The 12,574-nt window shown below is 41.7% G+C and overlaps 1 protein-coding gene across 1 annotated transcript in view; it reads right to left on the minus strand.

The window, feature by feature from the left end:
* Positions 1 to 12,574, minus strand: part of pdlim5a (PDZ and LIM domain 5a) — a 56,924-nt gene that overhangs the window by 23,758 nt on the left and 20,592 nt on the right. Inside the window, exons 3-4 of the mRNA XM_061072116.1 lie at positions 1,648 to 1,687; positions 554 to 978 (exon numbers count right to left, since the gene is read on the minus strand). Coding sequence (XP_060928099.1) covers positions 554 to 978; positions 1,648 to 1,687 — 465 coding nt within the window. The remainder of the gene's footprint in view (positions 1 to 553; positions 979 to 1,647; positions 1,688 to 12,574) is intronic.

Below are 12,574 nucleotides of genomic sequence, written 5' to 3' on the forward strand. Positions count from 1 at the left end.
GAGAAGTCCACTTTCATTTAAGACAAAATAAAGAAAAGAAACCTCAACGCTTGAGAGCTTCAAGTTATCCAGAGCTTCAAGTTATCCATATTGTATAACCATCACACCAAGGATTTAATTCCTTATGATTTCTGGTCTTATATTCCTTTTTAAAGTGAGTGCTAAAGTCTTAAATTTTAAGATTTTAACCAACGACAACTCAAGGTTATGTTTTACAGCATGTTCCATTAGTTTAAGAGCTGATTTAATTTAAATTCCATCACTTCTCCAGTTTTCCATCCATCACCAGCACGCAGCTATTAAATGCCTTTCAGCACAAAGTGTCCCTCGCCAGGTTGCTACAGTGACGTGTTTCCAGTCTGGTAGCTTTAACTTGTTATTTTCTCAATGTCAACCAAACCAGCTGCAAAGAGCCAAGATGAGAATGTTGCATTTCCTACAATATAAAACAAGACTAAAGACTCAAAGTTCAAAGCTGGAGCCGAGAACGATAGATAAAGCCAAAAAAACAGAGGACAGATTTGTTTGATTGGCTGGAGAGGCCGCCACTCACCCATTCATCTGCAGCGGCAACGCTCCGCCCTGACTCTCCAACAGGCCCCGCCTCTGCCCCATGGCCACCTCGCAGGCGTTCTCATTGGAATACAGGTTGATGGGTGTGTTATACACCGACGGCTGAGGCGGAACGAGGACAGGGGGCGAGGAGGAGGCAGAGGATGGGTAAGAGACAGGAGGTGGGGGAGGAGGAAGAGGAGGAGTTGGAGATCTGGTGTAAGAGGATGCAGGAGTGAAGGCGGAGGACGGGGACGGGATGAAGGCAGCAAAGGGCGACTGCGGCGGAGTGTACTCGCTCCTCCCGCCGCAGCCCCCGTAAGGCCTGGGGGTTTTGCTGAAGGGGCTGGAGGGGTGAGGGTGCGGGTTGGATGGTGGAGGCGGGGGGGTGAGGGCCACCGGTTTTATGATGTCTGACCTGTCGTCCTACCAACACGAAGGAGCATGCAAATGCACACACAAAAAAATAAATCACAACACAACACACGCTTTACTGACGCCTCCCAGCTTTTGTTTTATGGATATGTTGCTCTCCAAAGAATAAACTTTGATTCGATTTAAAAACAGTTATAAAAAATCTAAATAGCTTTACTTTAATTTCAAAATTCACTTTCGATTTCCTTGAATAGGGAGGCGTCGGTATAATTTACAGCCAAACATTAATGGAGCATTGATGAAAACATAAAATAAATCAAGACAAAGGTTTTTTCCATGCAACAAAAGTTTGTATGGCACCGTTTCAGAAGGGAATAATAACTTCATTTCATTATTTAGAGAACATAGAGCAAGGTACCTCAGGTGAGGTATGTTTTCTTTTAATCTACAATATATCTGCATGGCAAAGTAAAGCTACATTCAAGACCCAATTATTAAACAAATTTTGAATACTGACATTTTTTTCATTTTGTCATAAATTTGACAATTTGTCACAAGAAACTTAAAAAAGTACAGATTCCAAAATGAACAAGTTAAAATGCCTGCACCTGGAGTCACCTGGTGTACCCTGCCTTCATTAAACAGTAATATTCTGTGATCGTATAAATGGACTTGCTGTTTAACTTTCTGTTTTTCCAGTGACATGCTGGGTTACAGTACCTTTGGAGCCACAGCCGGAGGTTTGGGAACACTGGAAGCCCTGGACAGAGAGAGAGAGAGAGAGAGAGAGAGAGAGAGAGAGAGAGAGAGAGAGAGAGATAGTGTGAGTTATTGTTGCACAACCACAATTTCTTTTAATTTCAATGTTTCTTCTATCGTTCATTTGATTTCCATGCCTATTATGGATTTAAATGACTGTTAATCAACACTATGTGCGAAAGCAAGTGTTTCCTTGATCTTCACACGACCATTCAAAGCTGCTTGGACCCTGCAGTTACATGTCGGAGGTGGAGAGACTCTGTGGTTCCGTTGAATTACAGCCGAACCTGAGCTCTGAGCATCGGGACCGATCGTTGAGAGGCGTCTGTCATCAGCCGTGGTACAGGCCAAGAGTCTTATTGTGTCTCTGTGTCAAACTGTGAAATCTGAGCTGTCGGAGCTGAACGTTGTGGTTTCCTTCAGTGTATGTGTGCGTTTCACTCCAGCTGCTTTTAGTAGAAAAGGCCATTATCAATGTGATACGCTTGGTGTTTGATACTCTTTAAGCCAGGTGCTGAAAAAGGTCAACTGTGGAATCCACGATCTGTGGTGATATCAGCTTAGCACTTCATCCAAATATTCATTATTCCTAAGTCTACAGTGCTTTTACCCCCCCCCCCCCCCCCCCTACTTTATTGATGCAAGATTAACTGAAACGTTCAATTTAATTACAGTAAAGCTGGGGTTGGCGACATGCTTTTGGCGTTGTTGACACCAATATTTGACCAATCACAGTACAGTTCAGAGAGAAGCTGCTCCTATTGGCTGTTCTACCAGGCAGCTGCACCTGCACATATCCTGCAGGAAAGGTCGCAATTCCTGCTTTGGTAACAACAACCTACGCTGCAAAAGGAGGACTGACGGAGCAAGTGCAAGAAAGTGTGTCAATGTCGGCCGAGCATTTTATAGATGGAGAGAAGTTTGGGATTCCCATAAGCTTCCAGTTGGACTCAGAGCTCGCTGTTCATCTACTGGAATGAATAATTATTTCGCCAGTAACTTGTGTGGGTTTGGTTGGTTCAAGTGAATTTCCAGAGGTGAAACGTTACAAACACGGGACAAATGATGGTTGCCAGGTGCATTACGACTTAATTTAGCGCGATATAAAGTGAAAAATACACTGGGTAATACAAATTAAAGGTTAAATACACTTTGCAGTAACCAAAGACGTTTAAATATCAGCAGCCCAACATTCCTTTCAGAGCAGCGCTATGAGAAACTTCCTCGGGGAGGTTCATGTCCTTCATCCCTGTAAATCTGAACCGACAGCCTTTTAGTAGCTACAATCACGTCAGTCTGCAGGTACAGCTACTCAGACACTCCTCCTCCTCCCTCTCCGCCGCTACATCTAAAATGATTATAACACCTGTAGCGAAAAATGGCAAAAAATGGTTACTTGGGTTTGTAATCACCTGTCAACTTGTGGGTGGGGCTCAGTAGCTGGACAAGGTGGGCAGAGAGGAAGCAGGGGCGGGGCCTCATTTGCATATTCAAAGACCTCAGTCATGAAATGAGGAAGGAAGATGTCAATTCACGTTTTAGCTTTTTATCACGTGGTGATTTTTTTCATGAAATACCTTTTGCGTACGTAATTTTAGGGAAGAACGAAGAGTTGCAGAGTTGAAGAGAAACAATAAACTACATGGTTGAGATATTGATGGTTAAAAACCCTGAATGTGGTTTGGTTGGACTATTGTAGTTTGATTTGTTTCCTGCCTGTTACAGAAAGTCAAGACAAAGTGCTTCAGTGTCACTCCTGACATCACCTCACCTTTCACCTGAATTTTCTTTGTGTACATAAGGCTCTCGGCAGTATGTCCACCCTGAGTGTTTCCATGGACACACAATTGTAAACAGTCCAGCAAAGTCAGAAAGTCCAGCAACACCAAAGTGCATCGAAGCTGACATGAGCGCAGCGATTATCTCGGTTGCGCAACCGCTGGCACCGAACTGAGGCATGTGGAACAGATAGAACAACACCAGAGAATCGGTATTTCAGATATGAAATGGTCATCCCTGTGTGCTGTAGCTATAACTGGAAACATCAACATGGAAACGTGTTGGTGTCATATGGCAAGAGGGAGAACACAAATCTAAAAGATCCACGGTGGAAAGGGAGCGAGGAACAGAGTCTAATTTAATTCAGGTTTCAAACTTTTCCTCCGGGGATTTGAATATTCAGAGCTAATGTCATGCTCTAAACAAGCAACCTCACCTCATGTTACTGGAAGCTGGTATGACCCAGACGCATAAACGCAGCAATAACCGAATATTCTTAAATGGAAATAAAAGCTGTTATCACAACACTGGGTTTCCTGCTTAGCTGTTGCACAATAAAGGAACGAGAGGGGACAGCGTATCAGACACTTTGCCACAGGAATGTTTCTCCATAACTTCGATGTGTGAGGGTCAGAGAGTAAGTGGACGAATAAAGACACTGACAGTGTGACGGTGACAAACATAACAAATGCATGAGTACACTCCTGCACAGCACATGGAGAGGTTTGCTGGGCCGTACATGTAGATGTGCGTCTGTACTTCTCAGCACTTTAACTTCATAGTTTAAGAGCAGCAGCGATAACATATGTGTTGGCTCGCTGATTTTGAATTTGTAACGGTACAGTTCTGTGTTAAATGTTAAAGATTCTTTGCATCCAGAGTCTTTCTCCTGCTTTTTAGATACCTTTACCACATCAGGATCCACATTGTGTTAAACATATACAATTAAGTATAAAATATGATTATTTTGTTTGCTATTACAAAATACATAATTTTATAATATTGATTATACTTCTATTGCAATATTTGTCATTGTATTTCATACAAACACTTAAATATGTTGTCTTGTTCTGAGTTGTTTGGTTAATTAATCATTTTTGATTGACTGATTCATGACACTTATTAACTTTGTTAACAAGTGCTCTGTTTCAACAAAAAATGTTTAAACAGAAATCCAGAACAACACCAGCACTTGACATACTTTCAACATTTGAGCCAATACTGTTTCTGTCCTTTATACTTTGTACCAATATCTAATTTAAAATTGGACAATGCAGATTATTGAACGTGAGCACTTGGATGTGTCCTGTTCATATTGCTGCTGTATAGTACCATTCGCCACATCTGGACAATATTTGCTTGTAACATATTTTTTCCTGGTTACTATTGTGAAGTTGTCTGAATATGATTAATAAGAACAAGAGTAAATAACGCTTCCAGGTCTCTGCAGGTTTTTCCTACATTTCTGCAGTAAACTAACCCGTCACAGAGGGGGGGGACAGCATCTCTTCTTCATCTCCTCTCAAATCACACGTCCCCTCGCGGCTGTTCTCTGTTCTCAGTTGTGCATTTGTGTTTAATCTCTCTGGTCTATTCTTACGCGAGTGAGATCACTGACCGATGTTTCCAGGGCTGCACCCTGACATGCCATCCGCTTCACCAGCAAGAGAGCAGCCACACTGAATCAATAAGAGATTGTTCTGTGTGTGTGTGTGTGTGTGTGTGGGTGTGTGGGCAAGAAGCAGGAGTGGTTTTAGTGGAGGTAGCACTGACTGGGATCTGTAAGTAACACCAGTAGAAGCCGTACACACACTCTGTGCGACACAAACACAAATATAGTCACAAGGAGTCATGTTATACAGTATATGTGTCTAAAGGAATTTGACAAGTGGAACTGATTCTGTCACACGATGCCTTCATGTGACCTTGTGTTTACTTAAACAGAAAAAACTACCCACATGGGTTTACTCTGAGAAACGATATATATATACACACACGCACACACACACACAAATCATGCATATATAGCTTATATATAACTCCTTGCAATCATCTCTGTCTTGTTTGAAAGGTCACACACATAATTATATTTTAGCAATAAGCAGCTCTTAAATGATGTGTGCTGCCACTGACTGACAGACTTCTTGAAAGCAGTGAATGGACAAAGGCTGATTAACGAGACTGGTTGCTTGTCGGACCGGGAAACGTTAACAGGGTGGTGCACAGGCTACAAGGTTCAGTTTGTGCACTCAAAGGCATCTGCACCAAGGTTTAAATGAACACACACACAGACACACACGCACGCACACACACACACACACACACATAGCAAGTTGGCTAGTTTTCATCTAAGATCGGCACCTAGTTTGTCTTGGTGAGATACTTTTGGCATCTCTTAGATGTTTTTGGAATGATCTTATCCAACTCTCAAAACACAAAAAGTATTCTGACCAAAAAACGTTCAACATTTGAAAAATCAAGTGTTGTCCTTTTTTAATAACCAAAATGTATTTTCTCTTGTTATCTCCTGTTGCAAAGGTCACAACACAAATGCAACTAAGTAAAAACGTATGTGTTTCCCTTTCGAGTGGGCCAAGCACCTGTACCGTAATACTTCAAATAGACAAGCATCAAATTCTAAGTGGTGGCTAGATTGACCTGGTTTTCTTAAATGCCTAAATTTGTGTCTTCCGTTAACGCGCTTGTGTGGGAAGTTAAAGGGATGAAAGACATAGTGAAGAAGAATCAGGGGGAGGTTGCATCAAGGTGCAACTCTGATAAGATCAAACTTCTTTCCCACGGGACCGAGCTACAGATCTGAGTATGAAACATGTGACGATCAGAGAGAGCCAGGCACTAACTGTGCAAACTGGTAACTCTAGCAGCTTGGTAATTTATGTACGGGCACAACTGTGACCAAGGGCCGTTCACTGGAAGCTCTAACTTTGTTTATTCAGTCTTGATTGAAATGTTCTTTCCTTCGCAATTCTCTTTATATTCCATCTCTGCTTCTTTCAATTCTCTCAGCTCTACTTTAATGAATTGGACCCTGCTGCTTCTCATGCACTTTGCCCCTCCCTCAAATGATGTCACTCTTTTTTAAAAAGGAGTGATAGTGATTATTAAAACAAAGCCTCCTGAAATGTATACAGTCCTCATTTCCTGAAGGACACATACACACACAAACACACACACACAGTCACACACTGAGCACTTCTGTATTTATTTCTTCTTCTGTACCTTATTAGGGAAAAGGGAACAGTGTGCTGTTGTGGTTTCAGGCCTTTTTCTCTCAATTTTACCTTAAACTGAAGCAGACAGACCAACGTGACCAGGAGAAAATGCACCACCAAGAACAGAGTGACTGGCAGAATCATTGCCACGTGTGGTTCAGCTTTTCAGTGTCTAATAAGTGTGTGTGTGTGTGTGTGCGTGTGTGTACCTTTGGTTGTAGGACCTAAAGTTAGTAAGATGCACTTACACACTCAAAGACAGAAAGAGAGATCAGAAGTGAACGAGGGCTAAAGCCCCTGATTTCACCAACCGGTGTAACATTCTTTGCGGCTACGATTAGACCTTAAATATATCTGTGTTATCTCTCTGTAAGTTTCATGACCACAGTGTGAGTTTATCTAGACTTGGCCTTGAAATAGATCTGGAGGCTGAGTCTGTCAGACTTTATCAGTCCTCACATTAGCAAGAGCATCTGAGACAGGGGTCACCCACGGATCACAAGTACTGTAGCTCTGTGTTTCGTGTGTGTGTGCACTCCATGGCCTTGTCTATTTGTGTGAGTGTGAGAGTGTGTGTGTGTGTGTGTGATCCTCCCTGTTTGTTATCCACTACCTCCCACCACTATCTCCAATGATTCAGCTGGTGATGATGTCACATGAGACCCTGAAAGAAATGTGGACACTTACCAGACCTAAGGAACTGAATATGTTAAAACTGAAGCGGTTTCACTGCAAAAACATTACTCGATTAAATAAACTGAGAAAATTTGCTTTATGTTACTTGAACAGTCACAGTCACAGGCAGAAGAAACATTTATATCCATTCCACTGACTTTATTTGACTGTTTTCACGTCTGTATTTCCAGTTGTGATGGTAAAAATTCAACACAGACCTATAGCCCAAAGTCATTATTGCTCTCAGTTTCTCATGACTTCATATTTGACATGCAAATCTGTGCAACTCAATTACATGTGTGTCCTTTTCGGTACTGTGGTTCACCCCAGAGGGAGGGAAGGACCTGACAGACAAATGCCTGAACATATCGCAACTGGGTTTCCTGTGGTAACATAGCAACAAACAAGCACGTCTAACAGCTCACTTTTAACAAAAACACGCAGCAGTAGACCGGGACTCTGAGGAGTCTTAAAAGCAAACCATGAGGGGAAACAGACACATTAAGTTCAACCCCATCACGGTAGGAGAGAGGAAGCAATGTCTCCAGTAGCCTGCAGGTCAACAGCACTGCATCAAAACCCCAACAGAGCACACAGAGCTGGGGGAGCAGAGCCTCCATAACGAATACTTACCATTCCACTAGGAGGAAAGGCCAAATACCTGTACATCTTATGTAGCTAACTTGTTCACTAAATAAAGGTTATACAATAGGAAAAATGGATGAGAATAGTCCGTACAAGGACAGAAATTTGTTCATCAAGATTGAAAAATTACTCTCTGAGAAATCTATGAAATGTAAAAAAAAAAGCCTCTTCAGTCATTGTTAAAGAAAGTTTTAAAAGCCCCCTGATCCAGATTTGCACCAAAATTTGACGGGTTCTTCCCTGACCTATATCGCATCCTTTCCATAATCCTGCTAACTCACACACAAAGAAGTAAAAGCCGTGTAAAACACAACCTTGGCAGAAAAGGCTTAATATACTGCTACTATACATATTTTGTTAAATTTGGACAGTGAGATTTATTCTAGATCAAACATTAGTTATAAGATCTCATATTCTCTATGGAAATATTAAAAGCGTTGATGCAGAAGAGTTACTGCTCTGACATATACATCCAGTGGCACACCGAACTTTACATCATCATAAAACAGATGAACAGTCGCGGTACAGTTACAGCGTGTAACTCTTCTTAGATGTTTTCCAAAGACTATAAAACTAACATTAATGCAAATATATATATCTTTTAAAGGCCTGACAGCAGATGTTTTCTTTTACATGAAACTGTAATGTAACTGTTTGGTTTTAACTGCGGCGTGTGTAGCAGCGGGTTAGACTTACAGTCTGCCCTGTCTCCTGAGTCACGGGGCAGTAAAACCATAGATGGGATGTGTTGTCTTTTGAAATCTAATTTAAAGTTTTACAGCTCTGTTTCACGGTGGACTGAACAAGAGGGAAACCCCGTACATGTGCACAGAGGAGCTTGCATGGAGATGTGGAGACAGACACACAGGGACTGGGAAAAGCCAATGCAGTAAAATAAAGTTACACACAAATAAAGTAAAGTAAAGTAAATACACCTCCATTTCATCTGGGTTTTCCTCCCTACAGCCCTTTTCTCATAGTTAATGATTCTTGACCTGATAATGACCCGTGACCTCTTTGCTCACTTCATTGCACTGTACTCCACTGTTTAAAAGATTTAAAGTGTAATTGAATAAACAAACCACTCAGCCGTAGCCAGCCCAATTGGGAAATACATACGAAACATTCCCACACTGCAACCACACGTGGAAATCGCAAAACCGATCTTTCTTCTCTCACTGCGGCTAATTGACAAACACACTTTGACAATCTTGACGAGAGCCATACAACCAGAGGAGTGGAGAAACACCAGTCTGATCCCCAGAGCAAATCTGATACATCAGCATCTCGTCAGGGCCATCAGACGTGTAAACACAGTTAAAAACCCAACAGAGTCAAAGGTCTCGTGAGATTTCTTAAGAAGTTTGCATTGTTTCAAGTTTGGGTCCCATGGGAAAGAGGAATTTAGGAATCTCTGCCTCAAAGGCAAAAGTCAGTACATGCTGGGGCTCCATAAGGGAAACTAATGGTACTAAGGGGCCCCAAACGAGATGAGGACATCCACATGACGGGGTCCCCGATGGACTGATTCAAAGCTAGCGTCAGGATTAACAGGCCTTTGGTGCTGCGTCTTTTTAAGATCTATTCGACACCCAACTACGCTCTCAAATGATGTACTTAAGTAAAAGAGAAGAAAGAGTTTTATGCTCTTATAAGTGCTGTCTACTTTACGGCTCCTTTTTTTTTCTCTGTCAGCTCAGTTATTTTTCTAAGGGCAGCAAAAACAGATTGAGGACAGTACATCAAGCAAGAAGAAAGAAAGACAGGGTGAAGAGACAGCGCTGCCGCGGCGTCCAGCACCAAGAGTCAAAAATGATGGACCAGGAAGTGTTTTCCATCATCAACATCTGGCTTTCGCTCTGCTGAGAGGGTTATGGGTATTGATGGGTGTCAGTATCACTCATTCAGATTCACTCACAGATGAAAGATTTACTGTCTTATTTGTGGATTGTGGCCCATGATTTTTTTTCCCCGACATCTTATTTTTCATTATCTGTTGAATGTTAGACTTTCTGTTTTTTGCTTTTTTGACTTTCAAAGTGGGTGGACTCGGTTTAACACACAGTATAATAAAGTGTGTTTTCTTTTTGTCATGTACGTATGTATGTCGTGTTGTGTCCTAAAAGGAATCATAGACGTGTTTAAACCGGAACAGGATTAGTTCCTCTGCATGAGCTGGACATGGTGTCATCTGATTATGTAAAAAAATAAGGGTGAAAATAAATACGCAGTGATTCATTTGGCTGAATTTAAACATGTCCCAGTCGACCTGACCTGATAACACAGAGCGTGGACTTCAAGATGAGGGAAAAACAATGAAAGATAACAATCTGTGTGTGGGAGTGTAAAAACATGTTGATTACAATTTATTATAGAGTCATTTGTCACTATAATTAGTTTATTTTATTTGGGGGGGAAAACTGTGCAGAGTCTGCAGTTTGTATTCTGTGACCTGAACCCTCAGTGCTTGTGAGATGTAGCTTCTTATTTTTGTTCTGTTAATCAATCCAGATGATTCCTCACAAGGTTCCAGCTGTTCACTCAGCTACCATTCAACACTGCTGGCCGGACTAAAGATGAGTGCGCTTGGCGTTCAGTAAGATACGTTTGGCGAACGGCGCAGAAGAATTAAAACGCTGAGACAGACGAGCTAAACAAAGTGTTCTTGGCCCCAGAAATATCTGTGGGCTACCTTCACAGACCCCTGATGTTCTGGGGATTCGTGTTTTCCTTGGCAAAAACAACAGACTAGCAGAAGACAGGCAGAGACAGGTGTGGGCGAGCTGCAGCTGCATTCTGATGGTATTAGGATATTACTGGCGAATACTCCAAGCCTCGCCATGGAGGATGGCCATCGGTTTTAGAAGATCTTTGGCAAATACTGAAGCCCAGTGAGAGACAGGGACAGGTGAGCCCGGCTTAGCTCTCTTGGCTTTGGAGCATCTTTGGCAAATATCGCAGCTGATTAAGTGGCAATGGCAGCTGCACTGCGAGTGTCTATTAGTGTTGGTCAGGATTTACAAAGAGCTGTGATGTCTGCAGCTACAGAACAAGTCCTCCATGTTATAACTGAGCAAGCCGTTAATACACTTGTTATATAAGTATGTGACACATTCAGATTCGTTATTATTATTAACTCCACCGAGGAGGATATGTTTTCATCTGCATTTGTTTGTGTGTTTGTCTGTAAGTTAGCAGGATTACACAAAAACTACTGGACAAATGACCATAAAACTCGGCTGGATGTGTTACAGGCCAAGAACCCACTTTGTGTGATGTGTTGTTTCTCAACGTTCCATTGTCCTTGATATCTCACAGGAAATTAAATGTGGCGTCATAAGGGGACTGATGGGCCTTGATGGAGGAATGCGAGCCCCGAGTGCCATTCTATTATTATTATTATTATTATTATAGAAGTAGAAGGAGGGATATACGATATGTATTTGTGTATTTTATATGTATATTAGTACAAACAGCAATAATTATAACACCTTGTGTGGTGTTTAAATACATTCCTCATATTGGTCTAATGTAAAAGTGTGATGTTATCATATCATAATATCTATATTATTACATGATCATTATCAGTGATAGTAATACTGCTAAAGCCTGTGCCAGAGAAACATAAAAAATGATAAGCCAGTCATATAAGCTCCTGATAACATGATAGTTCAATAGATCTCCATTAGCCTCAAGAACAAACAAATAAAATTTATATGATCTACACCAGTTTACAGTAATATGATTTCACCCTGGAGGCCTCAGGGTTGAGCACCACAGTATTGCAAGGTCCCGTCCTGCTAGTACGTGCTGTGACAGAGTGTACTCCTTCATAAGCCTCTATCGGCTTTGAAGCACTTTAACAGGCCAAATATTTGCCCAATGTAGTTGCATTAGCGCAGGTATTTGTGTAAAAGCGTGGTCTCTCCTGTTTTTGTTAAAAAAGGGATCCAATTATCTCTCTGCCTCCAAGCCAGACTCATATAAACATGCTGTTCTTGTTCCTCGCAGGTCAGCAGAGAGCTTGCTGCTCATACTGGGTTTCATTTCAAAGGGTGAGCTAAAAACAGGCAATAGATCATTTGATTAAAGCAGCAGCCTTGCGTACAAACAGGTAACCGACCCAGACCTCCAATACATCACATGACAAATAACGTACGTAAGCGATACTTTCTCACATATCTGACGCGAGTCTGAGGTAAACATCAATGCACGTGTGTGTGTGTGTGTGTGTGTGTGTGTGTGTGTGTGTGTGTGTGCCTGTGTTCATTGGATATGTACTGTATCAGCATATATGCACATACAACCCAGGGATCTCATCGTCTATCTAATAGGAGAAAACAAGATAAACAATATAAAAACATACACCCCCGCTCTACATAAACTTCCCTCAACCAAGCCCTCGTCAAGACAGGAGCCAACTATTCAAAATTACTTCAGCAGCTGCCAGTGTGAGACCTCTGTGTGAGTGTGTGGGTGTGTATGTGTGTTTCTGTTTGCCCGCTTGCTAGGAGTAAACATAAGGTTTACTGTAAACCCCTAATGATCATTTCTAC

The sequence above is a fragment of the Limanda limanda genome, chromosome 5 (assembly GCF_963576545.1).
Source record: "Limanda limanda chromosome 5, fLimLim1.1, whole genome shotgun sequence".
Taxonomy (NCBI): Eukaryota; Metazoa; Chordata; class Actinopteri; order Pleuronectiformes; family Pleuronectidae; genus Limanda; species Limanda limanda.